Here is a 22,267-nt window from a genome sequence, read left to right as displayed (position 1 = left end):
CTGCGATTCATGGTGTTGCAAAGAGTTGGACATGACTGAGTGACTGAACTGAACTGAATACTGAATTTGTAGACTTCCTTGGGTAGTATGGTCATTTTAACAATATTGATTCTTCCAATCTGAGAATATGGTGTATCTTTCCATCTGATTGTATCGTCTTCAATTTTTTTTTTTATCAGTGTCTTACAGTTTTTTTTTTTTTGAGTATAGATCTTTTGTCTTCTCAGATAGGTTTCTTTTTATGTATTTTATTCTTTTTGATGTGATGGTAAGTGGGATTGTTTCCATGGTGTCCCAAAGCTTGTGTTGGCCTGCTAGTTGCAGGTCTGGGGCCCAGTTGGTCCCACCCAGGGTAGGGTCTGGCCTGTTGTTGGTGGGCTAGGTCCTCAGACTGAGGGGTTGTGATTTTCTTGCATCTGTTATCTGCCCCTCAGTGGGTGAGGCTGGTCTAGAGGCTTATGTAGGCTTCCTGTTGGGAGGGGCCTTGTGAGTGAAGCTGGGTGTTGGCCCTCTGGTGGGGAGGGCCATGTCAAGGGGTGTCTGTAGTGATGGCTGATGCTGACAAAGATTGAGGGCAGGAGGAGAAGGAGGCGACAGAGGATGAGATGGCTGGATGGCATCATTGAGATGTAGACATGAGTTTAAACAATCGTGAAGGACAGGGAAGCCTGCTGTGCTGCAGTTCATGGAGTTGCAAAGAGTCAGACATGACTTAGTGACTGAACAAGATGAGGTGGCTATGAGGTCACAAAGTCTTTAGGCAGCCTGTCTGCTGATGAGTAGGCTGTGTTCCTACCCTGTTTATTGTTTGGCCTGAGGTGTACAAGCATTGGAGCCTGTAAGCTGTTGGATGGGTTCAGGTCTTGGTTCCAAAATGTTGGCCTGGCCTCCAAGAGAGCTCATGCCAGTGAAAATTGCCTGAATCTTCTGACCAGTGTCCTTGTCCCCAGAGTGAGCCACAGCTTCCCCCTGTCTCTCCTGGAGACCCTCCAAGACTAGGTAGGTCTAGCCCAGACTCCTGTAAAGTCACTACTTTTGCCCTGGGTCTTGGTAACACAAGACCCAGGTATGCCCTCCAAGAGTGGAGTCTCTGCTTCCCGCAGTCCGGTGGAGCTCCTGCACTCAAGTCTAGCCTCCTCCTGATGCCAGACCCCCACACTGAGCAGGCTGATGTGGGACTCAGAGCTCTCACTCCTGTGGGAGAGCTTCTGCAACTGTTGTCAGTTTGTGGGTCACCCACCCAGGGGGGTATGGGATTTGACTGTGTAGAGAGTGTGCCCCTCCTGCCATCTTGTTGTGGTTTGTTCTTTATGTCTTTGTGATGTAGAATATCTTTTTTGGTACGTTCCAGTCTTTTTTTTAATCAATGATTGTTTAGCAGTTGTGATTTTGGTCTTCTCATGAGAGGAAGTGATCTCAAAGTCCTTCTATTCCACCATCTTGTCCTGAGCTCCATCTGGACTGATTTTGAAATTGAAAGATTGAGGAAATACAGCAGAAAATGATATTTACAGAAGATAGTTTGAAATTGAAAAATTGAGGAAATAAGGCAGAAAAAGATACTTCTTAAGAAGACCACATCTTACTTAAAATAATGATTCTGGGAAAATTTTAATCAGCCATTCAAGTGGAACAATTCCAAAATTCTCTTCTATGAAATTGGTTAAAAATATAACCTTATTTACTGCACAAAAATAATTTTAATATAGCAAACTTCTATCTTTACAGAGCAACCCCTTTAGAGTCAACCACAAAGCTTGAAAATGTAGACCTGTTATATTATCGACATTTCCAAAATGGTCCTGTTTCTAAAACCCTATTGGCCTTAATTAGAATTCTCTCTCCCCATTAGTCCTTTGCTCACCACGATGCATGAATGGCGGGCTATGTGTTACTCCCGGTTTCTGCATCTGTCCACCTGGATTCTATGGAGTCAATTGCGATAAAGGTAACTTCCTAAGAACAAGGTTCTTTTTACTTTTTTTTTTTTTTACTGGAGGATAATTGCTTTATAATGTTGTGTTGGTTTCTTCTATACAACAAGGTGAATCAGCCATAAGTACACATTCGTCCCCTCCCCCTTGAATCTCCTTCCCAGCCCTCTAGGTCATCATAGAGCACTTGTTTGAGCTCCCTGTGTTATACAGCAACTTCCCACTAGCTACCTATTTTACATATGGTAATATATATGTTTCAATTAAAAGAAGTATATTTACTATAACATCACTCTTCATAACAGCTTTATAAATAGGGTGTATCACTTCGCTGGTTGCTTTAACATTAACTATAAATTTTAGTGTAGCTTAACACAGTACAAGTTTACATTCACTCACAGAATGCTCCAGTGCAGGAACCTGGTCAGTGTGCAAGGCAGTTCTCCATACAGTGACTCAGGGCCCCAGGCACTGATGATCCTGCTGACAGCTTAGGAGCTCTCTGGTTCCAGCAAAGATTGGAATAGGCACTGCTTAAAAAAAAACAAAAAAAGTCCAAAAGTGACCCACAAAACTTTCAACACACATTCCATGGATAGGAATTAGCCTCATTACCTACCTGGATGCAAGCAGGAGAAATGTCATTCCTGGTTGGACAGCTATCTCCCTTTATGGGAGGGGAGCATGAAGTTTCATGGACAGTTAGCTACTCCTGGCCCATTGCTGTTTTCGTACGTCCCAAATCAGTTTTATGGGTGAGCTTCTAAAACAATCTCTTCCAAATTGCCTGACCTAGAAGTTCACTGATCACCCATTTAATTCTCTGCTCACAGATCACATCCCTGAGAGCATAGGTCCCTCCTTACTATGAATCAGCAGCATAGCCAGATTTTACTTTCAGAAAGTAGATTCAAACATGGCTCTAGAGTAGAATGGTGTGATTCATAGTCTCGCAAGACACCTATCTACTTTGCCTGGTTCACATCTTTTATGGAAAAAAATGAACATCTGTAAAGTGTATGATGGAAAAAAATTAACATCCTTAAAGTGTATGTATTTAATGAAATTATCCTTCTGTCAAAAATGCTAATTGTGTGAGGGTTGTTGTTGTTTGTTTGCTTGGTTGTGTCCGACTCTTTTGCAACCCCATGGACTGTAGCCCACCAGGCTCCTCAGTCCACGAGATTCTCCAGGCAAGAACATTGGAGTGGGTTGCCATTTCCTCCTCCAGGGATCTTCCCGACCCAGGGACTGACTCACATCCCTACATGGGCAGCCGGGTTCTTTACCACTGAGCCACCAGAAAAGCCAATTGCATGAGTAGGGCACTATTTTCTAAAATAAATATTGGATTGGCCAAAATAAAATAATGTGCTTATTTTTGAGAAGTGTCTCTTTAGTGATAATACAGATAGCACCAATTAACATCAAAATGAGCAGCTTTTTTAAAATGAAAGAAAAGCTAAAGGAAAGAGCCCTTAGCATGAGTCAGAATAATCATTATGGTTGTCTGTTATTTTGTGATATGCAAAGTACCTTCATACAATTACCTGACTTTAGTTCTAACAATCTTTTGAGATATGTAAATAATTATTCATCATAGTCCCAGATAAGCAAAATAAAGTTTATAGACCTTGAGTACCTTGACCCAAATTCACACCCTCCACTGTACCGTGTTGCCACTCAGGCTACCTGTTTCAGAACCTGGTTCCTCTACAAGTGACTCTGAGTAGAGAAACCAATCTCTGTGGGCCATGCTTTTCCCAACTGTAAATAGAAATTAAGCCATTGACCCCTGGTTCCCCCATCTCTAAGCTAACTGAGAGCACATGTTCACATCTCTACCTTTTATTTGTAGGTGGTCTTTGAAAACTATAGCATTGGAATGAAAACAACTTTAAAATTTTATAAAGATTAATCACTAATGACACTGATAATAATAGCCAGTGAGTAAAAAATTCTTTCTTGTGCAGCTTCTTTTCATTTGTCTAAATTTAGCATTCAGCCCTTCTGCTACTTCAGAATTGGGCAGAATTTAATTCTAGAAGCAGAATTAAATTCATATTATCTCAAATTTACTAGGCAATAGAGCCAATCCTTCAGTAATTTGGATGAAGAACAAATGTATTATCCAATTTTAAAAGACCATTTATGAGGCTTATTATTGGTGTAGTATGCACAGTGACTGATAATCAACTATAATGTCTTTTTATGCCAGGGTGTCTCAACACTGCATGGTCCTGTGAAGGAAAATATCTATGTGTATTCCAGTCCTTCTACATTTGTAATATTTTACCTTTCAGATGAAAGATTTTCCTTCTTGTTAGACTCCAGTAACTTTTTCTTATTCTTTTGGAAAGTCTGTTGAAATTCCACTTGGTCTCACTGGAGATCTGGGAACATTAAAAGAAATAATGTTTTTTTACTATTTCAACCAAAAGATGCATTTATTATCCAGGAGGGAGTATAGAGCTTCTGAAAAATGGTTTAATTACTGGCATGGAACTAGACCTTAGCACTACAGATTCAAAGAAACACTAAAGATTAACTTTCATTGGCTCTTGGGACATCTGTTGTGAACGTTAACGGCTGAGTGGTTAAATACCGGCCCAGCAAACCTTCAGCCCCAGTGAAAGTCCTTTGGTGTCTCTGGCTCATTTTCTTAGTCAAGAATCATCGCACAACAGAGATGGAGAGAAGCAATTATGCAATTATTAAGGGTGTGGCCAGATTCAATAATCAGTTTTGTCACATTTGTAATGTGACACATTTGTAATGTTGGTCACATTCTGTAACTTTTGATTAAACTCCCAGGTTCATTGCATTCTACATGTTAGTAAGGATAGTGTCCAGCGAGATCCAGCAAAGTGGACACAGATCCTGATGTTTTCTCATCTCCTATTATCCCCAGGAGAAACAGGGGCAAGTGGGGAGATAAGACATGCTCACAAAAACAACTGTCCTCTGCTCACTTTGGCAATACATGTGATAACGTTGGAACAGGACAGAGAAGATTAGCATGGCCCCTGTGTAAGGATGACAGGCAAACTTGTGAAACATTCCATAATAATTCTAGATTATTACAAAAGGTCCTGCCCTAATATTAGCTTCAGTGGCTCAGATGGTAATTGCCTGCAAGGAGGAGACCTGGGTTTGATCCCTGGGTGGGGAAGATACTACCCTGGAGAAGGATGGGAATGGCTACCCTCTCCAATATTCTTGCCTGGAGAATTCCATGACAGAGGAGGCTGGTGAGCTACAGCCTATGCGGTTGTGAAGTCAGACAGCACTGAGCAACACTTTACTTTCAACAATGTTAGCAGCAAGTAACAAAGGAAGTTCAAAAATCGGATTCTCCTAAATCCTAAATCCTGTCCTCCAGTGCTTTTGTTACCCTCTATGACAGGAAACTTGATTTTGCCAAGGCAAGTACAGCATGGCCTTAAGCTAGGAGATGCTTATGATTTTTAACAAAAGTTTTATCATTTAGGAAGCATGATATTCATAGAATATTTTAGTTGGATTTCATTTCCGCAAAGAAAGCACACACTTAGAACTTTTGGAAATCCTTTCTGATTTTCTTCCTGGACGCTTATTCCAGCTCTCATTCACCTACAGCCAATTTTGGCCTGTTTTATATAGGACAAGAACAAAAAGGCCGTGAAACTGGAATAGCTGAGTTCTTATTTTCATCTCCGTTATAGAATGAGCCAACTTGTCTATTTTTAGATACTTGCTCTCCCCCGTTTTCATTTCTGTCCTCCCTCTATTTTAGGTGCCAGTGAGCAGTGAAACTCCAGAAGCTGACTCTAAAAAGGAGGGTTTAGGATGAACTACCAGCAGTATGATTATCACCTGGAAAATCTAGTTTATTGGACTCCCACAGTCACATACCCACTTTCGTCATCCCTCTAGCTCATGCCGCTGCCACTTCCCTGCCTACGGGATCTCATAAAGGGGAATAGGCTGCCCTTTCCTGAATATAATTACTCTTTCTTGCAAACGTCATAAAAACTTATTTTTTTCAAAAATTTCTGTTATATAAGATGCATCTCTGTTCCTCTTAATCAGGAAAAAAGTTGCTTTCTCCTCTGTCCAATCCTAATATTTATGACTTCTCTCCCTTTTATCTGCTCCAAAGAAGGTTTTCTCCTTTTATTCTTCATTCATCTTAAATATTTTCTTGGGTTTATAGCATTCTTTTCCTTTTTAAGAGCATAGATATTTACAATAAAATTAAAAAGATATTTGTTTTTACCCACCGTTGCCTTTTTTCACTAAGAGGCAAACAAACCCCTAGAGGTGGGTCTGGTGTCATGTGTGTGGTATCCTGTTATATTGCCTGAATCTGCAAATGATCAAGCAATTGATTACCACTGCTGTCTGGGTAATATGGCTTATTTTATTAAATAAGTAAATGGGCAAGTAGCAGATGCCTAAGAAGTATCACTTAGCCTTAATGAAATGTTGTTGTTAGATTTAAGTGACTATCTAATGCAATACCCTGTTATTCATTCTAACAGCAAATTGCTCAGCCACCTGCTTTAACGGAGGGACCTGTTTCTACCCTGGAAAGTGTATTTGCCCTCCAGGACTAGAGGGAGAGCAGTGTGAAACAAGTGAGTACTGACCTGCATTGTCTTTGTTTGGGGTGGGGAACATGAGCGGCACGGTCTAACCCCTTCATTTTATTGATGAGGAATCTGAAGCCCCGAGACAATGAATAGCTCGTCTAAGGTCTCAGGCCAGGGGTTTCTTTTTCTAGATTCAGCCGCCATCCATTTTGGCTAACAGTGGGGTAGAGGAGAGGCATAGATCAGCTCAGCTGACTCATTAAACACTCTCTGACTCGGTTGTGTCTGGTTTGCACTCTTCACCATGTTGCACTGTTTCTTGTGGAGAGTCCATAGTTTGAGACTAGAAATGTAGACCAGAGCTTAAGGACAGCTGGAATTTGTTCACTTACCTGCAGGCATAGAGTCTTTTCCCCCACCTCTGGCTTTCTTCTTTCTGTTCACATTTCCCAACTCACTGCCACATTTCCCAACCAGCCAGAGCCTAGTAATCCATCTCAGAGAAAAAGACAGACTCAAGAAAAAGGAGGGAAGTAAGGTAAAGAGCAATAAAAACAAAAGCATCTAATAGCACACACAACAGCGTGAATGAATTGCACAGATGTTATGCTAAGTAAAAGAAGTTAGACACACGAAAATGCATGCTGGATGATTCCATTTTTATGAAGTTCAAGAACAGGCAAAAGTATTAGGAGATCATAGAAACCAGAATAGTGATTGGGAGCACAATAAAACTTTCTGATGTGCCTAAAATGCTCTGTATCTAGATTGAGGAAGTGTCTCTTAAGTGTTTATTTATGGTTGACAAAAAAAAAAATAGTTGATCCATAAACTTAAAATCAATGCACATTATGCCTTCTCTAGATGTTTGTCATGCTGTGATACCAAAAAAAAAAAAATACAAATTTAAGGGTGGAATGTGGTGGATAATCATTGTTTTGGGAACCAGGATACCAAACTCTTTGCCCTGGCCCTGTTATCTTCCCATCACTGAAGCTCTCTGCTCAACTCAGAAATGAGCCAACCTCACCCTAGATTGCTCTGTGACCCCAAAAACAGATAACACCAAAGCCTGGCTCAGGAAGAAACAAAAGGAATGTGAGTGAGCATGTCCCTACTTTTCTGGAAGTTCTGGAATACGGCATTTTCACCTCCAGCTGTATTATGTCCATAAAACACCACTGTGTTTGCTCTAGCCATAGTTTCTGAAGTTGTAGTGGGTTCAGAATTAAATAATACTGACTTACTATTTTAACTTTCAACCTCTAATTTATTTGTGGGGATTTTTTCACTTTAATGAGTAATAGCTGAAATGACTATTTTTTTTATAGAGTTCAAATGAAATACTTCTGAAGTTTTCATAGAACATGTAATTTAATTGTCAGGATGTGGTTTCTGTTCTTGTTAATTACCCTGCCCCGATAAAGATATCTCTGAACTAACTCCCCTCAATTTTCTCCACACACTTACACTCAGACTTTGTGTACTTAATTGGTTCATGTTTATGAATCTTTGTTCATGGGTTCCTTTCTCTTCATGGACATATGCTCTTTCATGCCCTTAGGTTTATGACCTTTCCATTGGCAGAGATAATGTTTTCTATTCTTTTTTTTCCCCTAATTGCACCAAAAATGTGGGCCTTTGAAAGCTCTTGATTATTGCCATCACAAGTTATACTCAAATCCTTTTAGGAAATTTTTTTTTCTATCGCCAGAACCATATTACCAGGAAAAATTAAAATTGGCCTTGTATTGAAAAGTGCCTATAGTGTAATAGAGACAAAAAGTTGAATTATATATCTTATTTTTAACAAGAGACATAATTCACATACATAAAATTATTTTAAAGCATACAATTGATATTGATTATATTCACAAAGTTGTACAGCATCTACTTCTAGAACATGTTACCATCCCCCAAAGAAACCCTTTTCCCATCAGCAGTCACTCCTCATGGTCCTCACCCCAAACCCCTGGAATCCACTAATGTACTTAGATATTGGATATTTCATATAAATAGAATTATACAATATGTGGCCTTTTATGTCTGACTTCTTTCACTTAGCGTATTTTCAAGGTTCACCTCTATTTTTACATGTATCATTACTTCCTTTTACTTGCTAAATAATATTCCATTGTGTGGATAAACCAACGACATTTGGTTTATCCATCCATCAGCTGATGGGCACCTGGGCTGTCCCCACTTTAGGGCTACTGCAAACAGTAGTGCTGCTATGAATATTTGTGTACGAGTTTTTGTGTGAACATGTTTTCAGTTCTCCTGAGTATTCCTAGGAGTGGAATTGCTAGACCATGTGTTAACTCTTTAATTTTTTGAGGAACTGCCAAACTATTTTTCAAAGTGGTTGTACCATTTTACATTCCCACCAGCAATGTACAAGGGTTCCAATTTCTCCATATCCTTACCAGTATTTGTTATTGTCTCTCTTTTTTTTTAGATAAAATATGTATTCTGATGCTATTATCATTTCCCCTGGCCTCTATCAAAGTTGATGGCTTCTCAAACTTCATTCTGACTTGATTGTGAGATATACTTGCAGGTTAACAAACAAGACTATGGTTAGAAGTATCTGGATATTTGTACATATGTTTTTCTTGTTCTTTAAGGTTCATAAACTTTATAAGATTCCTTAATGAGCCTTCAGTTTAAAAAACCAAATTATTTATATGGTACCAAAAGTGGGTTTTTTAATACCTTAATGGGTTTTATTATTGTAATCTATATAAAATGTTTGCCATAAAAAATTAGAATATTGGATAAAACAGTTAAAAATCACTTGTAAAATTCTAAGACTCAGAGATGGTGGTTGTTGGCACTTATGGTAAACCACGTTCATCTTTTCTCTATGTGAAGGATAGTCACAGATTTACCTCCCAGTCTGATGGGTAGAGGAAGTTTAATATCTTTATTTTGTCAATACCTTATCTCACTGTCCTCACTGGTTATAGCTAAAATTTGAATTGTCTAGAATTAGTCAAATCTATTTGTCTTCAGGCAGTGCTTCAGGCAGTCTCATTTGGGTAAAAATGTGTGATTTCTCACATTGACTCAGGGTTCCACTATCCAATGATAAGAATTTGTTCACAATATAGTTTTAGGAAAAGAAAGTCAATAATAAAGACATTTATAGAATTCTGAACTTTAAAACAGTCATCCCTTCATGATATTTTGGTTCCATGAGGTTTGATCTAGGAATGGCCTTCTAATAGTCACCTGCAAAGAGATTTCTGTTCTGTGATAACCGAGAGAGAACGTCTTCCCTGTTGGCTGCAGTAAGCCTCAGGGTCCTCACTTCCCTCTTGCCAAGGGAACAAAAACATCCTTGGAGACAATGAAAAGATCGTCTCTATCAGCCATTCTCTCCATTCTCTCTGGATACTAAGTTCACATCTCCTGGAATATGGGGAACCTTGGACCCCCCAAGTAGTTCACAATATATCCTCTATCTTTTCTGCCATTTAATTATTGTCCCACATCTTGCTTAGTTGAAAAACCCCAGTACATTGCAAAGTATCCAATTTTGAGCATATGATGGGATCAGATGTTCCTTTGACACAAATGGAAATTCAGAGTTAGATATTCCTTTCCTTAAATTGAAGTTGGATCTTGACCACAGAGTAAGTGCTATTCTTTGTGTCCAAACCTAGCAAAAAGGGTTCTTTTGGATTTTAATGGTTGATAGAAAGGTGGCATTCAAGTATTAAGGTTGTTTTAACACCTTTCTGTGAAACATCCCTGTGTCAGAAAAGCCTACAGCTCTAATGGCATTTCAATTTTCTGAGAGACACTAACATCTCAATTGTCTCTCTAATCTCCACAGTGAGATTTATATGTGAGGAAAGTCATTTTGGATAAATAAAAGAAAGTGTTTTTAGCAAAATGATTTTCATATGGGATTCACTACATGTCTGTCAAGCATAATGCTTACCCAGAAAAAACTTCAGCCTCAGGATGGCAAATTCTAGATTGCAAATGCATAGAAGTAAGAAAGAAGAAAAATATGATTTTTACATCTATATCCAGCTCTAAAATCCTGAGATGCAGAGATCTGTGAAAATATCAGCACTCCTCATTTGGCACAGAGATAAAGCATGAAGTATTCTTAGGATCTGAGACATTCCAGGAAAATGCCCAAGTGTGGAATCAAGGACTTTGTGTGCCCCACCTCGTGTCCTTCTCAGCCAGCCTTTCCCTCCATCACTGCGATGACCTAATCTGTACAAACACAGTCTGATTGCACCTGAGCTGAGCCACACGTCTCTCGCTTCCCACCAGAGACCCTGAGTACTGAATACAAATATAAATAAATAAATATATATATATATATATAAATCACAACAAACTGTGGAAAATTCTTAAAGAGATGGGAATACCAGAACACTTTACCTGCCTCCTGAGAAACCTATATGTAGGTCAAGAAACAACAGTTAGAACCGGATATGGAACAACAGACTGGTTCCAAATTGGGAAAGGAGTCCGTCAAGGCTATATATTGTCACCCTGCTTATTTAACTTATATGCAGAGTACATCATGAGAAATGCTGGGCTGGAAGAAGCACAAGCTGGAATCAAGATTGCCGGGAGAAATATCAATCACCTCAGATGTGCAGATGACACCATCCTTATGACAGAAAGTGAAAAGGAACTCAAAAGCCTCTTGATGAAAGTGAAAGAGGAGGGTGGAAAAAGTTGGCTTTTAAAATTCAACATTCAAAAAATGAAGATCATAGCATCCAGTCCCATCGCTTCATGGCAAATAGATGGGGAAACAATGGAAACAGTGAGAGACTTTATTTTCTTGGGCTCCAAAATCACTGCAGATGGTCACCACAGCCATGAAATTAAAAGACACTTGCTCCTTGGAAGAAAAGCTATGACAAACCTAGACAGCATATTAAAAAGCAGAGACATTGCCAACAAAGATCTGTATGGTCAATGCTATAGTTTTCCAGTAGTTGTGTATGGATGTGAGAATTGAACCATAAAGAAAACTGAGCGCTGAAGAACTGATGAACTATGGTGTTGGAGAAGACTCTTGAGAGTCAGACATGACTGAGCAACTGCACATGTATACAGATTATACGTATATAATCTGTAGTCACAGACTAGAAATTCAAGAAAGTGATTCCATGGCGTGACCTTTGGTCAGTGGACACTGGTGCAGATGAATAAACACTCCCCTCTCTCTCCCTTCAGGCAACTTGAAGGAGCAGTCCATCTACCTGACTCCTCAGAAAGATGCTGCGGAATAGAGCCCAGTTGCTGTAGTGATGAACAACCTACAAACATACTTTTGTGTTGGCTTTTTCTCTTCTGCTGTTGACTCTCCCTGCCCTCTATTCCTCATCCCAAGGATCACTTCCCTGAATAAACTCTGCAGGCAGGTCCTGATTTCTGGAGAATCCTAGGCTAAGACAGAAGTCATCGTGTCCAGGTATAGGCCTGCTTTCAGAAATAGTGACATACAAAAATCAGAACTCAGAGGAAAGATCACTTAGGGGGCTATCCATATCTTCACTTTCAATATATCTTGAATTACAAGTTTTTATGAATCAGATAAAACATTGTTTGTCAAAAAAGTGATATAAATACAGCATTTGAACAATACTCATTGTGGAAGATTCATATCCAAAATTATAAAATATGAGCCTATTTGTCCCCAAAACGAAGCTCAAACAGTAACAAAGCCAGGGTTGATCTGAAATAAGTGGAAATAACTGCCACTTAAAAGCCTTGATCCTCTCAAAGCCTTGCGATTCCTTTGAAAAAATGTAATTGCCTCTGAAAGGAGAACAGAGTTCCTTGCTTATTTGCATTCTTCTATTTCAGGCAAATGCCCACAGCCCTGTCGAAATGGAGGTAAATGCATTGGTAAAAACAAATGCAAGTGCTCCAAAGGTTACCAAGGAGACCTCTGTTCAAAGCGTAAGTACCCTGTACACACAGCTGACCTGTGTTATGGGGTAGTTAAACTAGCAGGGATCTCTTCTCTCTTACTTCCTAACTTCTGTACCTGCTGCATGTTGCCAAGGCATCACAATTAACCTTTCTTCACTGACATTTATGTTTCTTGAGGTAGACCAAAGACATATGAAATCCATGCATGTAAAAAAAAAAAACTTAGACACATTTGCACACACCACCAAACTTTTTAACTATTAGGAGTTTTCTTAAGGAAGATAAACTTCCATTGCCTGGCAGTTTCAAAGTCCTCCTGAGTGTCTTTTGTCACTGAGAAACATCAAGTCTAGCTCACTTCCAGGACTGACTCAAAAGAGTCCAAAGCTGACTTCTAGCTGGAGACTGACTTAGAAAAACACATGAAGGGATGAAGCCAAAACTAACACATTCGAAAGAACTGCAGGGAAGATAGCTGCGTAATTCTGTTAACCGGTGAAAGCTCAGGAAACTTTCTATTTATCTCCTTTGACTCTAGCTGTCTGCAAACCTGGCTGCGGCACACATGGAACCTGCCACGAACCCAACAAATGCCAGTGTCGGGAAGGCTGGCATGGGAGACACTGCAATAAAAGTGAGTGTGAACTGTCTGGGGAGCCAGACTCTTGCACGTCTATTCCCTGGCTCCAAAGGCCAGGACAGACAAGCCATAACTCAGCTCTGCTTTCCGTTGCATAAAACCAACTTCTCCTCCTCTTCCTGCTCTCTCCACTGGTCCCCACTACCACCAGAACTCTCTAAGCTTTAGAGTGTAGAGGAAAGAAAGCATCGCTGTAAAATACCACCACATCTGTAAAATATCACCACAAATATTTTCCAGGTTAAGTTAGTATTCCAGGTTGTTTTGGTAATATGGTATGTTAACTATGATAGAAATGAATAAAAGTAAGATTTCTAAATCAAATGTAGATCAGTAGCTACAAAGTTCTCATGTTATTGTTCAGGATTGATCAAGGAGCATTAGAACATGAGTTTGCTGTGTAAAATCTTTACACTGTGTTGGTTTTGGGATGCTTTAAATAGGTTCTTTCAAGGGAGAGAAAAGGTCTGTGAAGTACAGGAGAGATGTTAACATGGAGTTGTATTTTTTTTCACATTTACTGACCACCAAAAATGGACTATCTCTCCGGGAGCTGGTGATGGACAGGGAGGCCTGGCGTGCTGCGATTCATGGGGTCGCAAAGAGTTGGACACGACTGAGCAACTGATCTGATCTGATCTGATAAGATAATAAACCACTGGTCTATTTTATACACAAAATGAAAGTTAAAGTTGCTAAATTCAATCATTCTGTTTTGATTGATATCGTCTCTGTGCTAAACATGAATCCAGGCACTGGAAACATACCAGTGAACAGACAGAAAAGATCCTTCCTGGTGGTGCCCAGAATCAAGAGAGAGGGGCAGTCAATCAGCAAGTGAAGGAAACAAATAATGCATTTCTGCAGTTTCATCCTGCAGCTTGAACTCTAACTGCTGAGGATGGACCCACTGGCTACTTTCTGTGGGCAAAGGAAGGCTTCATTCAGTCATGCAGCTCCCTTGATTAATACAAGTCCAGATTATGCCTATCAAGTTGTTTCCAAAATAATGTACACAAAGTGAACAGATCACTTTCATATCAGGTGTTTTTCTAATGGTCTCCAAAGGGTGATGCATAATCATCTGGGGTGCTAAGGGAAAATATTAGCTCGAAGACATTTAAAAAAATATTTTATGTTCTTTTATTACATTTATGTAGAAATTTTATATGTATAGTTATATATCTCAATCTCTAATTCCTACTTTTTGTACATATTTTATAACACACATATTTTATAACACACATTGTACTATTCTGATATGTATAAAACCAGTTATGTGTAGCTTTACATGTTTGTTTGTTTTAAAGTATATTGGTGTCTGGCCTAGGCTACACTGAGCCATTGAGCTGAGTCTTTTTTCCACCATTGCCTTGGCTGGATGGTAGGTTGAATTGGCTTCAGGTGGACATAGCTTAACAAAAAGTGGATTCCTCTGGAAAATGGCTCGTTTACCCAGGTGGGAATGATGGAATGGTACCAAATGGGGCAGAAGGGGACCTTCCTTCAGGTAAAAGACCTATAGACAATTAACCATTCCAAGAAGGCAAGTGAGAGGCCCTCATGCGTGCAGTTAGGTGAGCAGTTCTGACAGGTCTCCCAGCCCCAGTAGCACCCTCACTTGTAGAGTTTGCTGCTGAAAGCTTTTGTCATCTCTGCCGCCTTCAGATTCAGGCACGCATTTCAGATTCAGCCATGCATGTCAAGAAGATGCCTTGGTGCTTGATTAAAATGCAAGCAGGTTTTACAGGAGAGGCCCCCCAGCCATTTTGTACAGTGGCTGAGAGAATCAGGCTGAAAGAATGAGGTTAATTTTGCTTAAAAGGAGATGACAAGGAAGCTGTGAGGCAGAGAGTTCTGCTATGAACAGATTTCCAGTGAGGCGACACATTGGGAGGTCCCAGGCACCCAGACATCCTAGATGGGAGGAGGACACTGGAGACAGACTTCCTGGCTCAGGCTCTGCCTCACCAGGGAGGTTTGGGCTTCATGGGTGGCAGGGTGAGCAGCAGGGTAGGGATTGTTGGCTCATTGTCTGGCGGTCCATGAGCTACTAGCCTACATGCTGACAATTCAAAGAAAAGCATTCAGGAACAAAGCATTCTGTTCTCAGCAGTTACTTAACGGCATGCTTGCATTTAAAAACCACAGGGAACAAATGAAATGCCAAACTTGACTCTAATGCACAGGAAGATGGAGGCAGATTTTTAACTGCTGATCAGTTTTAGGAAATCAGCAGAAGTGAGTCAGTGATCCAGGCATCTTCAGAAGTTCATAAGAAGAAAAGAAGTCTTGAGTTGTGTAACTCACAACTCACATTGTATTATTGTGTTATACTCCTCTTACGATGAACTGGAAATGCTATCAGTAGACACCCATCTTGACCAAGGCTCACAAAAGCCCACTGAGAAGGAGGCAGTTCAAATCCTAACCCTTCTCTAATATATGTACTGGTGTACTTTTTTTTAAACACTTCTCTTTTCCTAAATTCTTTTAGATTGATTCATTTTTTTAAAACTTTCTATTTTGTATTGGGGTATAGCCAATTAATAAACAATGTTGTGATAGTTTCAGGTGGATAGCAAAGGGACTCTGCTACACATAAATGTAGCCATTCTCCCCCAAACTCACCTTCCATCCAGGCTGCCATATAATATTGAGCAGAGTTCCCTGTGTTATGCAGGCCTTGTTGGTTGTCCATTTCAAACATAGCAGTGTGTACACGTTCATCCCAAACTCCCTAGCTATCCCTTCTACCCATCCTTCTCCTTCACCCCCTGCAACCAGAAGTTCATTCTCTAGGTCTATGAGTCTCTTTCTTTTTTTAAGTAAATTTGTTTGTATCATTTCTTTTTAGATTCCACATATAAGGGATCTCATACAATAATTCACCTTCTCTGTCTGACTTATGGAAGTCTTTAATTCTTATAAAATTCATATTTTGTGTAAATGCAATAGCCATGCCTAATCATGTGATCTTTATGAAGAATGGGAATTGTTATTATTGAACTGCTGCTGCTGCTACTGCTAAGTCACTTCAGTCGTGTCCGACTCTGTGCGATCCCATAGATGGCAGCCCACCAGGCTCCCCCGTCTCTGGGATTCTCCAGGCAAGAACACTGGAGTGGGTTGCCATTTCCTTCTCCAATGTGTGAAAGTGAAAAGTGAAAGTGAAGTCGCTCAGTCGTGTCCGACTCTTCGAGACCCCATGGACTGCAGTTCAATAATAATGGAGATTGGTTTTGCAAGGCAATGAAAGGATCAATGACAACGTTCTCTGCAGAAGCACTCCTGCAATGAGACCTCAGTGCTTGATCCTTACGAGCCTTTGGATGGAGAACATCCTTCCATTCAATAACATTCATCCCAAGTTTGCTTCATGCGTGTCATGACCAAAATATATAGTGAATCAGAGATTCAATGGAAGCCAGATTTGATGGAGTTAGTAAAATGAATTTCTTTTAAAAGAGATCTTGAACCTGTAACATCTCATCATTCAGGTAGCTTTTTGTGGTCACTGTGGTCTTTCACTCTGGGTTGGAAAGGGAAAATGGATTTTATTTGAATAGTGAATAATGAATCTGAAGAGCTTGTTTTTGTAGTTTCTTTTCTTTTAAGCTGTGAATAATTTTGCAGGGTATGGAGCCAGCCTCCTGCATACCCTGAGGCCAGCAGGCGCCCAGCTCAGGCAGCACACGCCTTCAGTTAAAAAGGCCGAGGAGCGGCAGGACCCACCTGAATCCAATTACATCTGGTGAACTCCGACATCTGAAACATTTTAAGTTACACCAAGTTCATAGCCTTTGTTAACCTTTCATGTGTTGAATGTTCAAGTAATGTTTATTACAGTTAAGAATACTGGCCTGAATTTTATTAGCTTCATTATAAATCACTGAGCTGATATTTACTCTTCCTTTTAAGTTTTCTAAGTACAGCTGTAGCATGATGGTATAGATTTTCTTGTTTCGGTGCTTTGGGACCAACTTTATGTTATGTCAGTTGTTCAGGTTAAATTTTTGTCTTTTCAGTGTGTACTTGGCAGATAATTTCCAAAAGTGCAATGCATTCATGGTATTGAGAGGCTGGGCAACATTAGAGAAGATAAATGGAATAAAAATGCATAAATCACAAGGGTTTGGATGAAGCAGTTAAAAGTGCTGAAGTCTTTGCATTTCAATTTATTTTGTCATGTATTTAGACACTTGTTACATTTTTTGAATTCCCCTTAAACTCATAATACATTTTACCTTACCATGACCTTACCATGATTCCAGAGAATTCAGTATTAAAAAAGAGAGAGAAAGAAATAACACTGTGGTAGTGACATTTAATGATATAATATATTGTAAACACAATAAAATAGGGAATATATGTATGAACTGTTGGCATTGGCTTGAAGCAATATAATATATTGTAAACAAAACACAGCTCTTACATAAACATTTTATACTGTTTGTATAAAATAAAGATGCTGCTTTAGTTTTCTGAGTGTGGTATGGAGTGGTCTTTGCATGTGCTAGTTTATGGAAATAAAGTTGGTTGCAATTGAATAGAAGTTAAAACTTTGCAATATCATAAAAAAGAGAAGATATTCTTTCCCTGACTCTGGACTAGCTCTCCAGCCCCATCTTTCCCTCCCAGTTCTGCCTCTGCTTCAGCCAGGCCACCCTACACTCCTCTGTTGTCAGAGCCTGCAACACTCCTATTTATGTCAGCTCCCAGCTTGTTGTCATTTCTTTCAAGAAATCTTCTCTAACTAGACCATGTTAAATATCCCATTAGTGAAGACTTTCTAATGGTGTGAAAATATTACAAATGAAAGTGTTACCAACTGGGAATGTAAATTGATGCAGCCACTGTGGAAAACCGTATGGAGATTCTTTAAAAAACTAAAATAGAGTTACCATATGATCCCACAATCCCACTCCTGGACACATATCTGGAGAAAACTGTAATTCAAAAAGGTATATGCATTTTAGCATTCATAGCAGCGCTATTTATAATACCTAAGGCATGGAGACAACCTAAATGTCCATCAGCAGATGAAAGGATAAAGAAGATGTGGGATACACAGTGGAATATTAGCCATAAAAGGAATGAGGTAATGCTATTTGCAGCTACGTGGATAGACCTAGAGATCATTATACTGAGTGAAGTAAATCAGACAAAGATAAACAGTGATATTTCTTATATGGAGAATCTAAAAAGGTACAAATGAACTTATTTACAAAATAGAAATGTAGTCCGAGATGTAGAAAATTCACTTATGGTAACAAAGGGGGAAATATGGGGAAGGATAAACTGGGAGATTGGGATAGACATATACACACTATTATATATAAAACAGATAACTAATAGAAACCCACTGTACAGTACAGGGAACTCAGCACTCTATAATGATCTATATGGGAAAAGAACTGGAAAAAAAGTGTATGTATGTGTGTCGCTGGGTTGCTTTGCTGTGCAGTGGAAACTGGCACGACATTGAAAATCAACTGTACTCCAATAAAAATTAATTTAAAAAAGTAGCCAACAAGGACCTACAGTATAGCACAGGAATACTGCTCAATATTTTGTGATAACCTCAATGGGAAAACAGTTTGAAAAAGAATAGATACATGTATATGCTTAACTGAATCGCTCTATGGTACACCTGAAACCAACACCACATTATTAATCAACTATGCTCCAGCATAAAATAAAAATTTAAACAAGGAACGTGTGGTATGCAATGGAATATTACTCAGCCATAAAAAGAGTGAAACAATGCCATTTGCAGCAATATGGATGCACCTGGAGATTATCATACTAATGAAGTCAGAGAAGACGAATACCACACTATATCACTCATGTGGAATCTAAAGTATGAGACAAATGAACTTATCTACAAAACAGAAACAGACTCACAGACATAACACATTTGTTTGCCAAAGGGGAAAGGTGGTGGAGGAGTGATAAATTAGGAGTTTGAGATTAGCAGATACACACTACCATATATTAAACAGATAAACAATGGTCCTACTATATAACACAGGGAACCAAATTCAATATCCTGTAATAAACTATCAAAAAATAGTTTGAAAAAGAATATATATATAAACTGAATCATTTTGCTATATATCAGAAATTACCATACATTGTAATTCAACCATACTTCAATTTTTTTTAAGTGCTGCCATTTATTAAGAACATATATGGTATGGGGAGGGAGGAGGATTCAGGACGGGGAACACATGTATACCTGTGACGGATTCATTTTGATATTTGGCAAAACTAATACAATTTGTAAAGTTTAAAAATAAAAATAAAATTAAAAAAAAAAAACATATTGGTTCCCAAGAATATGAAATGTGTTATCTTACAATCCTATGAGGCAGGTATCATTATGCAATTTTGCATAGAAGAAAACCAAATCATGGAGACAGGAAGTGATTTACCCAAGACTACACATAATAGGGATGGGCTTGAATTCATGCCACTTGCCTCTGAAGCCCCAATACTGTGCTCTTCTTATTTTCTCAGCAAATACAGCAGAACACAAAACTCTACAAATCCTAGGTAGCAACTTTTCAACCAATTATTCGCCTCATTCTCCCAATGGGATGTGGACCTTATTTTATAGATAAAGTTCACAAGCTTTCTTACACTGGACAGTGACATAATCAGTTGTGTGATTTAGGGAAGTGACATGTGTTCCGGGAAGAGATGAAGGGAGAGGCTGCAAGCAGAGTGATCACATCCTGCGGAGGTGATTGACCAGCAGTCTTTCTCCTCCAACTAGCCAGAGCCCAGTGTCAGCCTATGCTCACAAAGACTTGGCAAAGCAGACCAGGATCCAGGAAATCCTAATATAAGAACTGGCTTATTTATTAAAGACTTCTAAATAAAAGTCCAGATGCACGATTAGGAGTATCTAAGAGGCAGCAGAAAGTTAATTTTGGGAATAGGATAATAATAATAATAATAATAGTTGACACTTACATAGTGCTTAGTTTATTCCAAACACTTTACTTGTATTAACTCATAATGAATAATAGAGTTGCAAGGAAGCTGGACTGAAGGCGTGGTGACAAACTGCAAGTCTAGGTTAGTCATCTCCAAACCATTTTGACTGCACACTCCAGCAGAAATTTTTGAGTTCATAGTCCTACACGTGTGTGCATGCTAAGTCACTTCATATGTATCCGACTCTTTGTGACCCTATGAATCATAGCCCACCAGGCTCTTCTGTTCATGGAATTCTCCAGGCAAGAATATTGCAGTGGGTTGCCATGCCCTCCTCTGAACACACGTCTCAAGTCTCCTGCAGGAGATTCTTTATCCTAGACAGGGGTTTCTTTATCACTAGTGCCGTCTGGGAAGGCCCTCATAGTCCTGTATATGACCATTATTTATTTACATGTATAACTGTACCACTGTGTACATTATAAAAGCCAGAAGTGTTAAAAGGAAGAGGTAAACCCTACATTGTTGGTGGAAATGTAAGCTGGAGGTTTACATTTTGGTATGGAGGTTTCTCAGAAAACTAAAAATAGAATTTCCATATGATCCAGAAATCCCATTCCTGGACATATTATCTGGAAAAAACTATAATTCAAAAAGATTCATACACCCTTCAAGAGAAATCTATTGCTTAAGAAGGTGTTTTTTAAACAAACAGAAGAACTCTATTTCACAATTTTAAAACCTTGGAAGAAACAGTTCTTAGAAGAATTAAACATTTAAAACTTGTTCTGAAGCGCTTTTACTCTTCTCTCCCAGAGTCTAACATATGAAAGGATCGTTTGTTTTGGTCAGAAATATATTTCATGTTCACAGCAGCACTATTCACAATAGCCGAGACATGGAAAAAACCTAAATGTCCATCAACAGATGAATGGATAAAGAAGATATGGTACATATATATAGTGGGATACTATTCCACCATAAAAAAGAACAAAATAATGCCGTTTACAGCAAGATGGATGAAACCAGAGATTATCATACTAAATGAAGTAGACCAGAAAGAGAAAGACAAATACCATATGATATCACTTATATGTGGAATCTAAAATATGACAAAAATAAGCCCAACTATGGTGGCTCAGACAGTAAGGAATCTGCCTGCAATGCGGGAGACCTGGATTTGATCCCTGGGTTGGGAAGATCCCCTGGAGGAGGGCATGGCAACCCATTCCAGTATTCATGCCTGGAGAATCCCCATGGACAGAGGAGCCTAGCAGGCTGCAGTCCATGGGGTCACAAAGAGTCAGAGGCTACATACAGTCCGTGGGGTCTCAAAGAGTCAGACACAACTGAGTAAGCACAGCACAAACCTAACTATGAAACAGAAACAGAATCACGGACACAGAGAACAAACTTGTGGTTGCCAGGGAGAAGGGAATTGGGGGAGAGATGGAATGGGAGATTGGGATTAGCAGATATAAACTTTTATATATAGAATGAATGAACAACAAGGTCCTACTGTAACGCACAGGAAACTATATCCAATATCCTGTGATAAACCATAACGGGAAAGAATATTTTTAAAAAGAATGTTTGTATGTGTGCAGAACTGAATCACTTTGTAATATAGCAGTAATTAACACAACACTATAGTCCCTGTACTTCCCCAGTGGCTGAGCTTCTCCAGTGGCTCAGATGGCAAAGAATCTGCCTGCTAATGCAGGAGACCTGGGTTTGATCCCTGGGTCAGGAAGATTCCCCTGGAGAAGGACATTCAACCCACTTCATTATTCTTGCCTGGAGAATCCCATGGACAGAGAAACCTAGCAGGTTACAGTCCATGGGGTCACAGAGTTGGATACAACTGAGCGACTAGCACACACACAGTCAAACATATTTCAATAAAAATAAATTTTAAAAAAGGAAGAGGTAAAAATATATGTAGCATCTCTAATATATTATTTCCTTCTCTTACCCTCAAAGGTAACTTTACATACACCTGGAGTACACATACACCCCCATAGGAGACTTCAGGTAAAGGGAAGAGATAATAGGATCTGAAATGGCTTTAGCATCAGAGAGGAGAGCTTAGACTTAAAAGAGACATCAAATCTAATCAGGGGACTAGATGACTGATTGGATGCAAGGGTTAAGAAAAGAAAGGAACCTGGACAGTGATGCTAATGAGTAAGGAGGAACAAGAGTGAGCAGGGATGTGCCTTTCCAGAGATGCTGAGTTTTGTTTTGAAGATAAT

General features: G+C 39.3%; 2 protein-coding genes and 1 non-coding gene across 4 annotated transcripts in view; 2 read left to right on the top strand and 1 right to left on the bottom strand.

Annotated features, from left to right (window-relative positions):
* Nucleotides 1-17,485, top strand: part of WIF1 (WNT inhibitory factor 1) — a 91,854-nt gene extending 74,369 nt beyond the window's left edge. The window contains exons 6-10 of the mRNA XM_005902525.3: nt 1,853-1,948; nt 6,458-6,553; nt 12,359-12,454; nt 12,966-13,061; nt 16,704-17,485. Of these exons, the coding sequence (XP_005902587.2) occupies nt 1,853-1,948; nt 6,458-6,553; nt 12,359-12,454; nt 12,966-13,061; nt 16,704-16,825 (506 nt within the window). The 3' untranslated portion in view covers nt 16,826-17,485. The remainder of the gene's footprint in view (nt 1-1,852; nt 1,949-6,457; nt 6,554-12,358; nt 12,455-12,965; nt 13,062-16,703) is intronic.
* The window catches only part of TBC1D30 (TBC1 domain family member 30), a 291,603-nt gene continuing 271,448 nt past the window's right edge, over nt 2,113-22,267 (bottom strand). The window contains exons 14-15 of one of the 2 annotated variants that reach the window (XR_011464193.1): nt 4,231-4,327; nt 2,113-2,467 (exon numbers count right to left, since the gene is read on the bottom strand). The gene's annotated coding sequence lies outside the window, so the exon portion shown is untranslated. The remainder of the gene's footprint in view (nt 2,468-4,230; nt 4,328-22,267) is intronic. The other variant, XR_011464192.1, reaches the window with a different exon arrangement.
* On the top strand, nt 4,894-5,005 carry LOC138988014 (U6 spliceosomal RNA). Its single transcript, XR_011464363.1, has one exon. It is a non-coding gene; the product is annotated as a U6 spliceosomal RNA (small nuclear RNA).

Source organism: Bos mutus, chromosome 5 (genome assembly GCF_027580195.1).
Source record: "Bos mutus isolate GX-2022 chromosome 5, NWIPB_WYAK_1.1, whole genome shotgun sequence".
NCBI classification, from domain to species: Eukaryota; Metazoa; Chordata; class Mammalia; order Artiodactyla; family Bovidae; genus Bos; species Bos mutus.
Note: the sequence above shows the minus strand (reverse complement) of the source record. Positions and strands in the feature narration are given on the sequence as shown.